The sequence below is a fragment of the Silene latifolia genome, chromosome 11 (genome assembly GCF_048544455.1).
Source record: "Silene latifolia isolate original U9 population chromosome 11, ASM4854445v1, whole genome shotgun sequence".
Taxonomy (NCBI): domain Eukaryota; kingdom Viridiplantae; phylum Streptophyta; class Magnoliopsida; order Caryophyllales; family Caryophyllaceae; genus Silene; species Silene latifolia.
In genome coordinates, this window is record NC_133536.1 from 19,963,915 (window position 1) to 19,983,310 (window position 19,396).

A 19,396-nucleotide genomic window follows, 5' to 3' on the forward strand; every position below is an offset into this window, starting at 1 on the left:
AATGGAAATGTTTGAGAATTGGTGGCAAGGTTGTAACCCCGGACCTAGACCCAACTACGATCCAAATGATCCGCATGGTCCACATGGGGGGAGTGGAGCCGGTGTTGGCTTCCAAGTAAGATGATTTTAGAATGTAAGCTTGTAAAACTTGAACTTTAGACTTGAACATTAGAATAGCTTAACTTGTAAAACTTTCATTTTCAATATATGAAATGAAGTTTGAGAAAATAGGAGGTGTTGGGTTGAAATGTATGGTGTTGTGTGTGTTGAAATTTGGGATGTATGGTGTTGTGGAACATCGGTTTGTATGCAGGTTGTAAATATTTGGCTAGCAATGAAAATGAAAAAAACCACCAAAACATACAGTGGCTTTGGCGACTGAATTGAGATTTGGCGACTTAAATTCAGTCGCCAATTTGGCGACTGATTTATGGTAGTCGCCATTTTGGCGACTGAATTTCAGTCGCCAAATCCCAATTCAGTCGCCAAATTTCCTCAGCCAAACTGGCTACGTCACCCAAATTTGGCGACTGAATTTATATTTGGCGACTGCAATTCAGTCGCCAATTTGGCGACTACCGCGAATCAGTCGCCAATTTGGCGACTACCCTATCAGTCGCCATTTTAGTCATTTGGCGACTGATTTTTCAGTCGCCAAATTTGGCGACCGACTTTAGTCGCCAAAGCTAGAAAAGGCAACTAAGGTCCGCGACTGACGTTTGGCGACTGATTTCAGTCGCCAAAATCAGTCGCCTGTTTTAATTCTTTTTGTAGTGAGCATCCCTGACCACCCACCAAGGTCAACCCTTCACCCCGATGTCAACCCTACCGTTAAAAACTCATATACTCAACCGAACAAACACCCCCAACCACCAACGAAACCCTAATAACATCCCCCTTCCCGCCAGTCAACGGTGGGTCCGGTCAATTCCTGGTATCCCACGGCCAATGTCATGGTCTCGGGTCGGTCAACGGTTGTCTATTTAACGAGTTATATTAGTCTTAAGATGGGTATGTCATGAGACGATTAGAAAATTACCTTGTGACGATCTCCTCTTTTCTCTTATGTGAATTATTTGTGTTTTATGATCAAGTCTATTTATATAGGTAGGTCATAGGTATAAGGAAGCAATTAGTAAACTATATAATTACCATATTATTTCTATTATACAAATAGGTTTATTATTATTATTATTATTATTATTATTATTATTATTATTATTATTATTATTATTATTATTATTATTATTATTATTATTATTATTATTATTATTATTATTATTATTATTATTATTATTATTATTATTATTATTATTATTATTATTATTATTATTATTATTATTATTATTATTATTATTATTATTATTATTATTATTATTATTATTATTATTATTATTATTATTATTATTATTATTATTATTATTATTATTATTATTATTATTATTATTATTATTATTATTATTATTATTATTATTATTATTATTATTATTATTATTATTATTATTATTATTATTATGGGGCATATTCTCGCACCCGCGACCAAGTCAACATATTGAGCAAGGTCAAATATATCCACAAAGAAGTCAACGACTTAGACAAATTAAATCGACGCAGAATGACTGTCGGCTGTCTCTTGTGCCTCGGCTAGGACAACTAGCCAGTAGGCACATATCCGCGTACTCATATCCAAGACCCCTCGGCGGCGAGTCAACAGGGCCCGCCGGCCTGCCATGGGTCCCTCGGCCGAGGGTAGATCAATCTTTCCACCTGCTAGCCACTTGGCCACTTGGCCACTACGTGACAAAAGGTGAAAGTCTATAAATACTCCTCAACTCTCATTGAGGAAAGGATCCACAATTTAACCTAAACACCTCATAATCTGGTAATATCTTCCTTATCTCTCTACAACATATATACTTCGCCAAGTAACACACAACATAATCCCTTTAAGTTTACTGACTTGAGCGTCGGAGTGAGTACGCTCGGCCAAAGCCGAGCCCTTAGTTTGTTCATTGTTTCAGGAGACCGAAAGGAGGATTCAACCAAAGACATCATTCTACAAGCCACGAGTGGTAACGAATAACTGCTTCGGAATTACACCCGGAACAATTGGCGCCGTCTGTGGGGAAACAGATACTAGAAGCTAGTCAAATCCCTTACAAAAAAAAAACACAAAAACAAAACCCACCCAACAAGCTAAGAAGATGTCAAAACAGCCAGAAGCAATTGTGACTGACGAAACCGAATTCTGCCAAGATAATACCGTCCACAATTCTGGGGTTGTGCAGCCCTCCACCGGCCGAGTAATTCAACCGGCGTACGGGATGCCAATAATACCGGATACGCCGCTGCCCGCCGACCAAGTCACCATCATGGGACATGTGGTTGATGCAGCTAAACTGAAGCTACTCCTGGACCTAATGGGTGGCACGCCGACTCACACTGTCACAACGACAAGAGCGGTGGCACCCGCACAGGAGACCAGGGCCCAAAATGTAACTCCGAGAAACTTGAACGAAGCATTGGAGGAAGCCGACCCTGTCAAGACGCCGGGGGAGCCCAGAGTGCTAGTGGTTGACCTGAGTCCTTCTCGCACTCGCGGGAGGACAGCGTCGCCGCAGCACCGACGAGGCCTGCCCCAGAGGAGTGAAAGAAGTTCGACTCACCAGAGTCGGAGAAGGAGTCCGACTCACCAGAGTCGGAGAAGGAGTCCGACTCACCAGAGTCGGAGAAGAAGCCCGACTCACCAGAGTCGGAGAAGAAGCCCTTCCCGCCACGGGGAGAGGAGCCGGACTAAGGATGCGAGGAGCCGATCGCCGCGTGTCATTCGACACGTGGTCAGACAGCCCCTCGATGCCTATGTCCTAGAGGTCCCGGTGCCGACTAAGCTAAAGTTGCCACCCATATCATACAAAGGAGAAGGCGACCCAACCGACCATGCCGAGGCTTTCGAGTCTTACATGTCGGTTTGGGAGCAACCTGATGAGGTTTGGTGCCGAGTCTTCCCAACGACTCTGCATGGGATGGCACAAAGTTGGTACAAGGGGCTACCCAATGGGTCGGTATACTGTTATGCCGACCTAAGGGACACCTTTTTAGCCCAGTATTCTTGCAATAAGAGGAGGGCTGTCGAGACATCGGACCTCCTGACTATCAGACATGAGGGAGGCGAGTCTCTCCGGAGTTATGTGAAGAGGTTCGACGCCAAGGTTCGATGGATTCGTGAGTGAGCAACAGCGGTGGCGGCCTTCGCACTGATGAAAGGCCTCCCGAGAGGAGACTTAAAAAACGAGCTCATCAAGTGCGGCGGCCTGAACCTAGACTCCGCCAGGAAGATGGCCGACCAAGCCATAAAGGTGGAGGACTACCACAAAACCTGGGTAGGCCCCAGCGAGGCCGGACACTCAGAGAGAAAGAGCCGCCGGGAGGACAACCCGGATGAAGGACGCCGTGACAATAATAGGTCACGGTCTGACAAATCCGCCAGGAAACAGAACTCGGCGGGCGCCGGGGGGAGTTTAGGACCGTACTACCAAAGGAGTTTAGGACCGTACTACCAAAAGCGGTTCAATGGTCACACCCCCTTGGTCGTATCTGCTGCCGAGGTCTTTGCCCTGAGCAAGAACGAGGGTCAGAAGTGGGAAAGGCCTCCCAAGGCGAGGGGGGACGGTGACACGAGCGATCTTTGTGAGTACCACGGCCATACCGGTCACTTAACTGACAACTGCCGGCATCTGAAGAATGCCATTGAAGAGCTGATCCGGAAGGGGAGCCTCAGCAAATATGTTGCCGGAGGCCATAAGACTAACACCGGCGGCTCAGATAAAAAATCCGTCTTTGAACGGATAGGAGTAATCCATGTTGTCATCGGGGGCAACGAGAACGGTGGGTCTGCTCATGGGCACAAACGGCACCTGAACGAACTATATCAGGCCATCAACTTTGTGCCCAAAACAGCGATCCCCGCTTCCAACATCCCCGACATAACTATTGGGAAGAAGGACTACGAAGGAGTCATCGCCCCGCACAGCGACTCACTAGTAGTCCACTTGGACATATCCAACCACCTGGTCAAGAGGTGTCTGATTGACACAGGCGCCTACACGAACATCATGTTCAGGGAGTGCTTTCTCAACCTCGGTCCTCGAAGGTTGAGGACTTGAGCCCCCGCACCAATCATTGTCTGATTTTTTCCGGGGCCGGCCTGGTACCCCAGGGGTCAATCAGTGCCGGTGATGTTCGACGAGGGAATGCGGCTAAGAACGTCCCGTCGAGTTCGTGGTCATTGACGGCTCGTCCGCCTACAACGTTCTCATAGGCCGAGTCACTCGAGCGAGGCCGATGCGAATGTCCATCCGGGCCCGACACCGATGTATGTCTCGGACCGGGGGGAAGTGCATAAACTCGTCTCAAAGGACGAAAAAGACGAAGTAGTCAACGTCCAGATATCTGCCAGAGGGTGCAACATGCAATCCCTCAAAGTGGCGAAGAAGTCAGAGAAGGGGAAAAGCCTATCCTTACAACAGGAGGGCGACCTCATGGATGTCACTGTCGGCGTGGTCGAAGGAGCGGAGACCGAAGAAGTGGAAATTGCCCCAGGGCGCACCGTAACTGTCGGTGTCAACCTGGAGCCAAAATTCAGGGCCGCTCTCCTAGACCTGCTGAGGAAGAACAAAGACGTCTTCACCTACTCAGCAGCCGAGATGCCGGGGTGAGCCGGAGGTAATTGTTCACAAGTGAACGTGCTCTCCACCGCCGCCTTGTCAAGCGAAGATGAGGAACTCCTCGGTACCGAGAAAGATGAGGCCATCAAAGCCGAGGTAGATAAATTACTAGCGGCGGGCTTTATCATGCCTTGTACTTATCCTGAGTGGTTAGCTAATGTTATAATGGTGAAGAAATCATCGGGGGCGTGGAGGATGTGTGTAGATTTTACCAATCTTAATAAAGCGTGCCCCAAAGATTGTTATCCCTTGCCTCGAATAGATAGCTTAATCGACGCCACGGCAGGCTACACTATGCTGAGCCTGCTGGACGCCTTCTCAGGGTATCATCAGGTATTCATGGCCGAAGAAGACATGCCCAAATGCGCATTCATCACCGGTAACGGCACATACATGTATAAAATGATGCCGTTCGGTTTGAAAAACGCTGGCGCAACTTACACAAGACTGGTGGACAAAGTGTTCCAAAATAAAAAAGGGCGAAACATTGAGGCTTACGTCGACGATGCTATTGTAAAAAGCAAATCTGACAGCGACCACTTAGCCGATTTACACGAGACATTTTGTTCACTGAGGAAATACAAGATGAAACTTAACCCAATGAAATGCAACTTCGGTGTCCGGTCAGGTAAGTTCCTCGGCGTGCTTGTGAGCGCCAGGGGAATTGATGCCAATCCAGAGAAAGTCCAAGCAATCCTGGACCTGCCGGAGCCGAGGAATCGAAAAGAGGTTATGATGTTGACTGGGAGGATGGCGGCTCTAGCCCGTTTTATCTCTCGGTCAGCCGACAAGAGCACCCCATTCTTCAAAGTGTTGAAGGGAAATAAGGACTTCAGCTGGGGGAGGAACAGCACGACTTTCAAGCAACCGAAAGCTCATCTCGCAAACTCTCCCAACCCCGTCCAAGCCGATCTTTGGGGAGACGCTATATCTATACATAGCGATTACCTCGGCCACGGTCGATCAGTGATCATCGAGAAAGAAGACAAACAACAACACCCAATCTACTTTGTCGACCATACATTGTTGCCCGCCGAAAGGAATTACCCACCGATTGAAAAAGCGCCTTTCTGTCGTCGTTGCCGCAAGGAAATCAAGCCTTACTTCGACGCACATCCCGTGACGGTCTTAACCGACCAACCGTTGGAGAAAGCATTGGAAAAATTTGAGCAATCCGGCAGCTCATCAAATGGGCAAGAGAGCTATCCGGCCGGCATTCAATACAAGCCGAGGCCCTCGATAAAGGGACAGGCACTTGCAGATTTCCGGTCGAGTGCACATATCAAGAAGAGCAAAACCCCTGAGTATGGGAAGTATACACCGACGGGTCCTCCACGGCGAACAAATCGAGCCGATACTTATCATCAGCCCAAACGGGGACGAGTTTGAGTACGCCTTGAAATTTACCTTCTCGGCCTCAAACAACGAATCCGAATACGAGGCGGTGATAACCGGAGTCGAGCTAGCTAGAGCTGCCGGGGCGGAGCACATCATTTTGAAAACAGATTCACTTTTAGTGGCTAATCAAATTAGAGGAGAGTACGAGACTCGAGACGACGGGATGGTAAGATACCTGGAAAGGGTAAAAGCTGACACTTCAAAATTGAAATCTTTTCAGATACAATGCATTCCCAGGTCTGAGAACAACCGAGCCGACGCTCTCTCAAAGCTTGCCAGTTCAACCATCAAGAATGTCAGTCGAACCGTGCTGGTGGACATCAGGAATGCCAAAAGCATCACTGAGACCGTCGGCATGGTGGGCGACGTAGAGGCCGAGACGACGTGGATGACTCCGATAATGAAGTACAAACTGATGAATGAATTACCGGAGGACCGCAGTCTCTCACAGAAGATAAAAAGGATCGCAGCAAGGTACTTGGTGTTTGAAGGAGAATTATACAGGAGGTCCGTGACAAGGCCACTTTTGAAATGTGTCGGCCCAGCCGACGCGGAGCTAATACTGACATAAATTCACGAAGGCATCTGTGGTCATCACATGGGGGCAATAACACTAGCCCACAAAGCTCTCCGAGCCAGCTACTTCTGGCCCACCATGCTTGAGGATTCCAGAGCCAAAACCAAAAAGTGCAACAACTGTCAAATGCATGCTCCGGTGATACATGCACCTTCCCGAGACCTGCAGCCGGTACTTAGTCCCCTTCCTTTTGCACAGTGGGGATGGATCTACTAGGGCCATTTCCAACGACATCCGGAGGAAGAAAGTACTTGATTGTCGCAGTTGACTACTTCACCAAATGGGTTGAAGCTGTCGCAGTGCCAGCCAAGACGACGGCGGCCGTAAGAAAGGTAATCTGGGAAAATGTCATAACTCGTTTTGGGTTACCCCAAGTCATGGTATTTGACCACGGCCGAGAGTTTTGGAGTGACACAATAATGAACTGGTTGGAAGAACTTGGTATCAAATTTGCATACTCCTCCGTCTCGCCACCCACAGAGCAACGGACAAAGTGAGGCGACCAATAAAACAATCCTCAACGGTTTGAAGAAGACAGTTGAAGACCTAAAGGGAAGATGGGCCGATGAACTACCCGGCGTCCCGTGGTCCCTGCGAACCACGGAGAAAGAAGCAACGGGTACATCCATTCCACTTAGTCTACGGTCCGGCGCCCCGCTAATCGAAGCAACGGTGCCGACATTCAGAACGGTCACCTTTAACCCGGTTGAAAATGAGGAAGGTTTAAGAACCTCCCTAGACCTGGTCGAAGAAAGCCGAGATACAGCACGCCTCAACTTGGCAGTATACCAAAACCGAATGAGAAGAGCCTACAACCGAAGAGTCCACAAAAGGGACTTAAAAGTAGGGGATCTAGTCCTAAGAAAGTCGGCCGCCACCAACAAAGGAAACATTCATGGTAAATTGACGGCCAACTGGGAGGATCCTTACAAAGTGGTTGAAGAAATGAGGCCGGGTACATACCGGCTGACAGACATGGAGGGTGTGCCTTTGATGAGCCATTGGAACACTGACAATCTCAGGAAATACTTTGTATAGCGGCGGAGGTGTCCAAAACAATTGTTGGCACCTCAGCATGTGTTTATATCTAATGAAGAATCATCCAAGTTTTCCATCAAAGTGTTTATCCCCTCCGTAGTCATATCGAGGTAGACGCCACGGCCACAGCCGGGCAGTCACCCCAAGAAGTAGACGCCACGGCAGTCACTATCAGCGCAATTGATACTCGCGAAAGCGACCAACATGCCTTAGGAACGTATAAGTACAATTGAGACGCAATTCTAGCCGCCTCGGCCAACCGAAGGCCTGGCAGAGGAAGCGATCAATATGTCTACAGATACGAACGCTGTCGCGCCGTAACCTCTAGCCGCCTCGGCCAACCGAAGGCCTGGCAGGGGCCACAACGGTCAATACGCTAACATGTTTACAACGGCGGTTGGAAACGCAAATCGGACGCCTCGGCCAGACCGAGAGTGAAAGAGGAAGCGACCAACATGCTAACATGTTTAAAGAAAAAGACGTTAAACACAGTTGAGATACGCATTCTAGCTGCCTCGGCCAGGCCGAAGGTAAAAACGAAAAAGCGCTCAATTAATAACGCAAGAAGATAAGTGAAGGATTGTGATCAAAACCCCGGCCAAGCCGGGGGCCAATAAACAAGCTTTATTAAAAAAAAAAAAAAATGATTACAAGTAAGGAGAATACAGACGACGGCCGTCCCCATAGGGATAAGCCAAAACACAACCTACAAAAGTTTTACAAAAAACAAGGAAAAGAAGAGCAAAAGGTTACAGACATATCATTTGAAGCGCCAAAAGATGGCAGGGAGGAAAGGCTTAATAATTGGCCCCCGAACAGCTGAAGCTGTCCGAGATGCCGGGTGAGCCTGGTGACGACCGCCCGTCTCCCTATGCCTGCTGCTGCCCGCCATCGGCGACATTAGCAGTATCATATTTTGTAGACGACCCAAGAAGCATTCTTGGCAGCCTCAGCCTCAGCAGCCTCAGCTGCCTTCATCCTCTCAGCTTCCTCCTTGGCCGCCTTAGCCTTCTCAGCAAGGGCCGCCTTCTCCGCGGCCTCCTCTTCCTCCTTCTTCACCCTTGCCTCCTCCTTGGCCTTCTCCTCCGCGGCCTTCTCCTTAGCTTCAAGCTTGTCATCAAGCAGCTCGTCAAATTTTGGCCACGGAAAGGAGCCATCAAGAGGAAAGAGCTCCCCAATCACTTCCCTGGCGGCTTCCTCGGCCAGTCCCGATTGGGCGCACATGTTAGGGAGGATAACGGTTTGGAGCGTCTCAATGTCCTCCTCCCTTTGGGCGATGATAGCATCCTTATTCCGAACCACCTTCCCCTGGGCCTGAAACATGCCCCTCCATTCGTCCCTCTGCTTAGCATGAAAGTCGGCGACTTTCTGAAAGTGGTCACGCCCCTCCAAAGAACTTAGCGCTTCAGCCGCATGACCTCGGCCTTGGCTCTCTCGGCGAGGACTTCCTTTTCGCGTCCTCCCTAAGTTTTCTCTCAAAGACGGACGCCTCTTGACCTCGGCCTTGGCCCTCTCAGCTTCCTTGTTCGCAGCGTCGAGTTCAAGCCTGAGCCGCTCGAGCTGTGGGGCAGCTTCAGCAATGGCCTTCTCTTACTCCACAATAAGAGCATCGGCCGTATCAGCCCACTTCGACGGCATCCTGGCCAAACTTAGGCCCTCCGACCTAATCTGGACGGGGGTAGGCTGAGGGAAGGAGGTGACGACGGTGTCATTATTACCACCTGCCTGCGCAGACGCTTCTCGGACGCCGTTCAACAGTGTGTCCGGTAGACGGCGGCGGTTGATCTACAAAAAATTCAATCAAAGCATCCGTGTCAACATACATGGACATACCAGAGAGCCTGTCATCAGGAACGCCTAATGAACCGGCTAAGTCTGAGCCACAGGATAGATCTGTACCATGCTTGGCCTTCTTGGTCGGAGGACGCATCAGTAGCAGCAATAGAAGCAGAAGCATCAGCGACAGTAGTAGGCCCTTTCCTCTTGCGGAAGAGGGGAGATTCCACTGCCAAGGTGATCACCTCCTCGGCGGTAATATCAACGACCTCCACCGTCTCTTTCTGGACTGAAAGGATGGGAGGTGGAACTGATGTCGACGCCGTCGCCGCCGAAGATTTTGTTTTCCGCGTTCGGCGCGGCATGTTACCAGCAACCTTCGCCTGGGCCGCCTCCACATTTAAGCCCTTCAGCTGCTGATCCATGAGATCATTCGGCGCCGTTCTGCGATCACGGGTCTGAGCCTTAGGGTGCAAATTAATAACTGTCTTGTCCTTGGCAAGTCCCATTCTCCTAAGGATATCTTCAGACAGGTCCGAACCGAAATGGTCTGCAAAGGAAACGAAGCAACAGTCAAGTGAAAGAAATAAATCAAAGTTCAAATAACAGAAACATTAAAAGCAGAGATGGGCCTCACACCGACCCCACTCACCCCGTTCGAGGGCCGGTATGAGGCCGACGTGGCAGAGCAGCTCATCCTGAAGAATGATCTGCGTCGGGGGAATCCATCCCTTCGGCATCCCATTCTTCTCCGCCTCAAACAGCCTCATTGCCCGCTTCTCATCCGCATTAAGAAGGACCTTGTCAAGCGTCCATCTTAAGCTTACTCCAGGAGACCCATTTGTCATGCTCCGCCTTAGTCTCGCACCGCAAATTGACTTGATCTTTGGAAGGACCGGGCGATGGGTAATCCTCCGGAACCTCAACGTACACCCACCGATCTTTCCAGTCCTTGCAGAAGAAAGCTTATCAACGGAGACGTAACCCGCTCCGTCTCGCACGCTGTACCACCCAACGCGACCAGGGGCCGACGGCCGAAGGTGATGAATCCGGCGGAATAAGTTCACCGTCGGGACCTCCCCCTTGAAAAGGCAGAGCCACACAAAGCCGACTATAGTCCTAATGGCCAACGGGTGCAGTTGGGCCACGGCGACGTTCATGGCTTTAATTATGGCCATAACGTGTTCATTCAGAGGAAACCGGAGCCCATACTCCGGTGTCGATGTATACGCCGATGCAGCCCGGAGGAGGGCAACAGACCGCCTGACCTTCCTCAAGAATTACAATACTATACTCCCTGCCGAAGGAGAAGTGACGTTCGAAAACGTCAGGACCAGAACAACTGGCAAATTTGTGGGTCCAAGCACGGTCAGGGTAGACCTTACAGGCGTCGCCGTGATCCATGATGTACGGCCTCTCCTCATTAGGATGAGCCCTTTCAGCATCATCATCGTCATCATCAACATCATCATCATCCTCCCAATCCTCCAGAGCTTTTGGATCAACTTCAGGAGAAGGAGACCTAGGGCCCCCAGACCTTATCGGAACGGCGGCTAGTGCCTCCTCTTCATCAAGACGCGACGGGAACCCCCCGGCGCACGGTTACCGGACATCATCGCAGAAGACATGTTCACAACAAAAACTTAACAAATAAAAGTTAAAAATTTGTTTGTTTACCTTGAAGAAAAAGTGCTACGCCGGAGTAACGCTTCGAAGACTAGAGAGAAGTTTCGTCAAAGAAAGTTAAGCAAGAAGAAATTTTTTTTTGAGAAAATGAATTTGGAAGGCCAAATTCAGGGGCTAACTCTCCTATTTATAAGGCAAAGCCCACTCAAATCCGACCAATCAGGGCAAAGCCCATGAAGCGTCAACCAATCAACAACGAGACACATGTCAAGCATGCAGCCATGGAAGGTCAATCGACAAACAGTTACAAAACTTCTTCAACACGCTCCTTGACAGAATGCCAATCGATGTATCTTCTTCAACACACCCCTTGGTATCTACTTGCCAAACGGCCCGCTGATTCAACCAAGCTTGGCAGCACCGGCTGAGGGCAATCAAAAGCACACGGCACTCACAACCTTGGCCTCGGTCAGCGCCACTTTCTTTTTCACATCTGATGTCCATTACACATCCATGTGGAGAGGGGATATGATACGGTACGGCCTAAGCAGAACCAAGCCGAGGTAGAAGAAGCCGGGGCAGAAAAATTTCAACTTGCGCAGAATACGCTCAACACTCATCGAAGGTCCATACCACGGCATAGACCACACTGGGGGCAAATTGATGGGGCATATTCTGCACCCGCTGACCAAGTCAACATATTGAGCAATGTCAAATATATCCACAGCAAGTCAACGACTTAGACAGCCTAAACCGACGCAGCCTGTCGGCCTGTTTCTTGTGCCTCGGCTAGGACAACTAGCCAGCCGGGGCACATATCCGCGTACTCATATCCAAGACCCCTCGGCGGCGAGTCAACAGGGCCCGCCGGCCTGCCATGGGTCCCTCGGCCGAGGGTAGATCAGTCTTTCCACCTGCTAGCCACTTGGCCACTTGGCCACTACGTGACAAAAGGTGAAAGTCTATAAATACTCCTCAACTCTCATTGAGGAAAGGATCCACAATTTAACCTAAACACCTCATAATCTGGTAATATCTTCCTTATCTCTCTACAACATATACTTCGCCAAGTAACACACAACTTAATCCCTTTAAGTTTACTGACTTGAGCGTCGGAGTGAGTACGCTCGGCCAAAGCCGAGCCCTCAGTTTGTTCATTGTTTCAGGAGACCGAAAGGAGGATTCAACCAAAGACATCATTCTACAAGCCACGAGTGGTAACGAATAACTGCTTCGGAATTACACCCGGAACAATTATTATTATTATTATTATTATTATTATTATTATTATTATTATTATTATTATTATTATTATTATTATTATTATTATTATTATTATTATTATTATTATTATTATTATTATTATTATTATTATTATTATTAGGCCTCGTTTGGTTGCCATACGGGAATTAATATCCCATGATTTTACAAAACACGTGAATTGGCCAATTCATGTGAATTGCTCAAAACTCGTTTGGTTGACATCCTGGAATTAAATTGACACAGAAGTTTCCAATTACCTAGGGAGGGCTAGGTAATTAAACTCCTCCATTATGGAGGAGTTGAGAATTCATGGGAAAAAGAAAATCCCATGATTTGGAGTAACCAAACATCCCTCATCTTTCCAAATCATGGGATTTTCCAATTCACCCATTTTTTAGAGGACAACCAAACGAGACCTTATTATTATTATTATTATTATTAATATTATTATACTCAGTCCAACACATCTTCCCGACTTGCCCATTACTTTATTATTAGTTACCGTCTTATTTGCAATTATTAATATAAATGTCTTTTAATTAATTATTAAAATTACATAAATAATTCTTACAAATACTTATTAATTTACGGGGTATTACAATATTGAATTCCCTTGTTCAGGTCCATCACACAATGCTATGATTAAAAACTATATAATTTCATAAATGTCTTTTAATCTTGTTAATGAAACAATAGTAATAACCTTTCACTACTTAATAACATTTCACTACTTGCCCGTAATCATTGTTACTTTCACTACTCCCGCCGTAATTATTGTTACTGCCGCATTAATATTGATAATTTCACTACTCCTGCCGTAATTATTGTTACTTTCACTATTGTCGCATTAATATTGATTATTTCACAACTCCCGTTGTTGTTTCTACCACTTTCACTAATCTCGCTGATAATATTGTTACTTTTACTATTCAAATGAGTGATTACTATCATATAACTATATCCAATGTTACTACAATTCTTTTCCTTACTGACGAAATTACTTTTACTACTTAGGCATGCAATTTTAGGAGAATTATATATTTATATAAATATATTACATATATGCATTAAATCAAATCGAAAGAATTATGCAATATTATATATTATGGAATCTAACTTGAATTATTTATAACCTACTTATAATATATTTTTGTATGTTAAATAATTAACATCTCTATACATCTAATAAACTATAAAATTTAATAAAATTGCATAGATTTTAAGTTTAATATATAATTTTATGATGATAATAATTAATACCATAAGTGTGCATACTAATTAATTATTTTATTTTAAGGAAATTGACCATCTTCTAGTCTTCTATAAATATTTAAGAAAATTACCAATCAACTTCTTTCTTTTAGTCTCCTTGAAATTAACCATCTTAATTAATTATTTTATTTTAAGGAAATTGACCATCTCCGTTAATTATTTTATTTTAAGGAAATTGACCATGTTTCTCTTACAAATGTTTAGGAAAATTACCAAACTTCTATATAATTTAATTTTAACCCATCTATATAATTTAATTTTAACCCAAACTATATAATATTTGCATTGAGATCCCTTAATCGGGTCCATCACACGGTGCTAGTGATTTAAAACTATGGCGCTGTTCTTTCTGGCTTATTTTCAGCTAATTTCAGTTCAGCTCAACTCTATTCAATTCATTCGATTCGGCTCGATTCGATTCGACTCGCTTTTTTATTCAGTTTAGCTCAGCTCATTTCGATTCGATTTAGCTCACTTTATTGATTGATTCACCATTTCCTTCCATTCGATTCATTTCTATTCACTATTCATTCATTCAATTTCGATTGATTCTCCACTAAATTCAGGCCATTTCAATTTTGCACATCTTAAACTTAATAGTTTTGATTAATATTTTAATATTATTTATTTATTTATTATTATTATAATTATAATTATAATTTTTTTTTTTTATTATTATTATTATTATTATTAATTAATAATCCTCATTATTATTATCATTTTGAATATTATAGTTATTAAAATCAATAATATTCATATTAATAATATTACTAATATTATTATTAATATGAATATGAATATGAATATGAATATTAATTATTAATAATATTATTAATAACATTGTTAATTTTAATATTACTATTATTAATACCTAATTCTTTTTTCATATACGAACTTTAATCTTTCACATACACTTTTTCATAAACGTTCTAGTTTGTACCCTTTTCATCTAAAACTAAACCAAATGGACTCTTGAATCAATATTTTTCCATAAAACTTAATTTAATTGCTCAAATGATTTAAAACTTACAAGATGGATTCTAATTTATCAAATAATAAATTAATTTACTTGTTTATCAATTATTAATATTATTTGTTGAGTTTTAATTAATCAATCAAATTTTATTTGTTGGTTAAAGATGAAATTAGGGTCGCCTGTCGTTTTTATTTACCTAATTAAGAAAATTAGGATTGTTGTTGCTTCGTGGTGGCTACCTAATCACTCAAATCAGGATGATATATGACTAGACTTTGAACAACATTCTAGCAAATCGGTGCTCTATTATTTCACCTAGTAAAATTGATGGTGTACTGTGGTTCATCGTGGCTACCTAGTTAATTACTCAGATTAGTATAATTACTAGTATTAATCTTAATTTAGTAATGGTCTTCGTCTTCTTCTTCTTCTTCTTCTTCTTCTTCTTCTTCTTCTTCTTCTTCTTCTTCTTCTTCTTCTTCTTCTCGTCGTAGTAGTAGTAATAATAAAAATAGTAATAAAAATAATAATAATAATGATGATGATGATGATGATGCTGATGATGATGATGATGATGATGATGATGATGATGATGATAGTTTGCGGTTTTATATAAAAAAAACAAATAGTAATAATAATAATAATAATAATAATAATAATAATAATAATAATAATAATAATAATAACACTTGGGGAGTTGAGTTCGGATGCTGTTGCATTGCTCAGGCGGATCTAGAAATTCTCGGTATCTCAGGATGCTGGGGCTCGGGTAGCCGCTTACATTTTTACTCGTATTAGCTTTACTATTGCTAAGGGTGTGGGAGCCCAGATTGTCTCTCGGCTCCCCACCAATTTCATGTAAACCTTTTATTTTTATTATAATGAAAGCTGCGCGCATTTTATAATAAAAAAAAAATAACAACAATAATAAATTAATAATAATAATAATAATAATAATAATAATAATAATAATAATTATTATTATTATTATTATATTTAGTATTAGTATTAGTATTAATAATAATAATAATAATAATAATAATAATAATAATAATAATAATATTACTTGATTCGATTCGGCTCAATTAGCTCATTCGATTCGATTTTCACTCCATTTAGTTCGATTCGATTCGGCTCACTCCATTCGATTCATCAAATTCGATTCGATTCGGCTCATTCACTCCATTCGATTCGATTCAAATTCGATTCGATTCGGCTCTAAAAAAAGCCAGAAAGAACAGGGCCTATATAGTATAATTAATTTGTACAACTTTCTTTAATTACAATGAAGTCCATTGGTTTCTGGAATTAATTTATAGTATTGATTGATTGATTGATATTGATTAGTAGCAAATTTGAGTAGAAAATTATTTTTTAAAATTACCTATTTACATATGAGTGCTTTATAATAATGTTTTATTTTAAAATTGATATAATATTAAGTTAAATTAGCTATTCTGAATTATTTTAGGCCGCCTTAAAAGTCATCTTTATTACGATTAAACCGTTCAACTCGGGTGATTTCGGTTCGGGTTAGTTATATATAACCATAAGGTCACTTAATTCTGTAAAGAAAAAACAACACTTTTCTTTTTGTAAACGAGGAGAAAAGAGGGTTTAGGGTTTTCGAAAAATCAAGAAATCATCAATCGAAAGTGAATAATCATCAAAGAAGATGAGCAGAAGCTTAGGAATTCCAGTGAAGTTGATGCACGAAGCCACTGGTCACATTGTATCGGTGGAGTTGAAGAGTGGTGAACTTTATAGAGGTACCATGGTTGAATGTGAAGATAATTGGAACTGTCAACTTGAAAACATCACTTTTACTGCTAAGGTATTTCACTTTTACTCCTAATTATTGAATCTATTTCATGTTGTTCTTTAATTTATTGGAAAAACCCTAGTTTTTTTTTTTTTTTTTTTTTTTTTTTTTGTGTTTTAGGGTTTGTTTGTTATAGATTTTGGAGGTTACGGTGGTTGTGTATGATTTGCTTTGATTTGATTTGTGTATGATTAGTTTACGAGCCGGGTTTTTGTTGGCGGATTTGTATATCTTAACCTTTCACTCAAACCTGCCATGGCGAGGAGCCGATTTCGTTGGCACGGAGCCGATTTCGTTGACACTCTAGCAATTGATTTGGGGCTGGTTGACATGAATCTTCGTAGGAATATCTTCAATATAAGGTTGGAGAAAGAAATGTAGCAGTATGTGTGATAGATAGGGATGCAGATGACATAGAAAAATTCGGAAAAGGGGGGAAAACCAAAAACCTATGTAGGAGAGTTCAGAAGGGATTTGAATTGGAGAGATTAACTATGAGGAAAAGTTGACACAAAACATTTTGGAAAATAACAGGGTAAGATTAAATTGGTAGGAATAGTATTAAAAGAAGCTAGCTAGATAAATGAAGACCGAAATTGAGTCAAACCCCACCATGGACATGACTTTATCTCGCTTTGCCGTCTCTTAGGCCATGGTTTCTTCCATTCAAGTAAACATATATAGTCTTGATAAACTTTTCTGAGTTTTCTCCTACTCTTTTCGATCTTATAACCAGCTCATCACCTCACACTTTAGGTGATTCACGCTCATTTGATTTAAACTGGATGTTAGATGGAAATCATAGTTTCTCTGTACTAAACTCATGTTTCAACAAACGCTTTCTTGCATCTACGAGATTAATGGAGATGGGTGCATTAGAAATAAAATAATGTAAAATAACATATTAAACCAAAACAAATTCAGCAAAGAATACTGGTTTCATATTCTCATGTAAGTCTGAAATCGTTTGGACGCCCAAATTTTGTTTCCTCCATCTGTGTTAATCTTTTACCTAAGTAATAAGGTAAAAAAATAAAAAAAAATTCGTAGTTCTACTCAACTTGAAATCTCAAGCTGTCAAACTGTCTTCACAGTTCCAAGACTTCCAACTTGATTTATTATTCGTGTCTATAGTGTATGTTATATTATAGCTAGGATCTTGTGAGTTGTGGCTTTCTTTGTATTGTACTTACTTATTTGTGGTTAGTGGTTTATCGTAGGAGTTGGTTTTCATCGAACAAATGGAGGAATGATCTAAAGAGGAGGACCTCTTTTGTGGATTGTTGCTTTCTAATTTTAAGAGTTGATATATTAGAGGATGTGTTATATGTTGTAAGAGGAAGGAAGAGATTATGTTATACTTGCCAACTACATGTCTACACTTTAGCCTTTAGGATGCCTGGCAGTTGCGTAATTGGACGTGCCACTTATGTTTGAGTTTATTGGTCGTAGACAAAGGGTTGTAGACTTGTAACACCCACAGTCACACACAATCCTCCTGAATAGTTACAATGTACTTGATGTGTACTTTTCTCAGGTTTTAGATACTTGGCTATTCTTCTGGATGATAAATTCTGCATATCTGCTATATTGTTATATCATAAGATCTTTGGTATACAATCTTCTGCCGTTGCTCTAATCACATGACATAACTCCTGTAGTCCTATATTCACGTTTTTTTCTTGGCATTGCAAATTGTAGAGAACTTCCTTGTAGCACATGTCTATCTCAATTGGAGTCAGGAATGATAGTTTTTTCATCTCACTGAAATATGTTACCTCAGGGTGCAGTGTCTGACACAACTGTGAATGCTACCGTTGTTCACTATTAGGTTCTTATATATGCTACCTTGAAACTGATGGACAGTAATTTATCTTTTCTGTTGCTGACTTTTTTCTTCCATTCTCAGGACGGTAAGGTCTCCCAACTAGAGCATGTATTCATTCGAGGCAGCAGAGTCAGGTAACCAATTACCCTGTTATATTGTATAAAGGGCGCTGGTTTTCTGTATATTGGGCTTATCGTTCATCTTAAATTTCTTTGCAGGTTTATGATCATACCAGATATGCTGAAGAATGCGCCAATGTTCAAAAGGCTGGATGCAAGAATTAAGGTATTCAACTGTTCACTCTCCATCATTCTCAGTAATATTTTCCTTCTAGAATGCGCTCACTCAGTTACTTTATTTAACTAATGTTACAACAGGGTAAGAGCACTTCTCTAGGGGTTGGTGCGGGTCGTGCTGTTCTGCGAGCAAAGGTAACTTTTTCATTGCTTTGTAGGCAGCTTATTTTTTTAGCTAGTAGAGATTCTTTTCAAAATTTTGATCCCTGTACACGTCATATGATGATGGCATGACACTATTGTGAATCTTTTTGCAGACTACTGCTGGCCGTGGTGGTCCTGTTCCTGCTGGTAGGGGAGGCGTGCCACCAGTGCGCAGGTGAAGTAATTGTTTAGAGTGATGGTGCATCTTAGTGACTAGGTTCTGGTTTGGGTGCCCGGTGTTAAGAGTTTTTTTACTGCTATAGTGAGTATGCACCGAAACCTGAACAAATGTATGAAAGTAATGTGAACTCCGGATAACTGTCCCTCTCATTACTATGTTTTGGAAAATGTTTTTTTTTTGGGCAGTCTATAAGAAAGAACAGCTTAATATTCCATTGTGGCATCGTCCATTACTATGTGCTTAGGAACATCTTTGAGAAATTTATTCTTCATCAATGCCAGCTAAACCTAGTTTCGATCAACTGCATGTGTTGTACTCTGCTTGTGCTCCCTGTTCATTATTTCGGTCACAAAGATACTAACATGAGAGATTACACGCTTAAGCTCAAGGCTCGGTAAGGCACTTGCACAGTTGAGCTTAATAGGTGCGCTATGTGCATAAGATGCAACCAACGATGGCCACGGCTAGGCAAATT

At 42.7% G+C, this 19,396-nt stretch overlaps 1 protein-coding gene across 1 annotated transcript; it reads left to right on the forward strand.

Annotated features, from left to right (window-relative positions):
* Positions 1 to 16,206: 16,206 nt before the first annotated feature.
* LOC141611310 (small nuclear ribonucleoprotein SmD3b-like) lies at positions 16,207 to 19,222 on the forward strand. Its single transcript, XM_074429827.1, has 5 exons — positions 16,207 to 16,484; positions 18,382 to 18,434; positions 18,519 to 18,585; positions 18,678 to 18,731; positions 18,854 to 19,222. The coding sequence occupies exons 1-5, from the start codon at positions 16,326 to 16,328 to the stop codon at positions 18,917 to 18,919; spliced, it is 399 nt and encodes a 132-aa protein (XP_074285928.1). The 5' UTR covers positions 16,207 to 16,325; the 3' UTR covers positions 18,920 to 19,222.
* Positions 19,223 to 19,396: the final 174 nt, after the last annotated feature.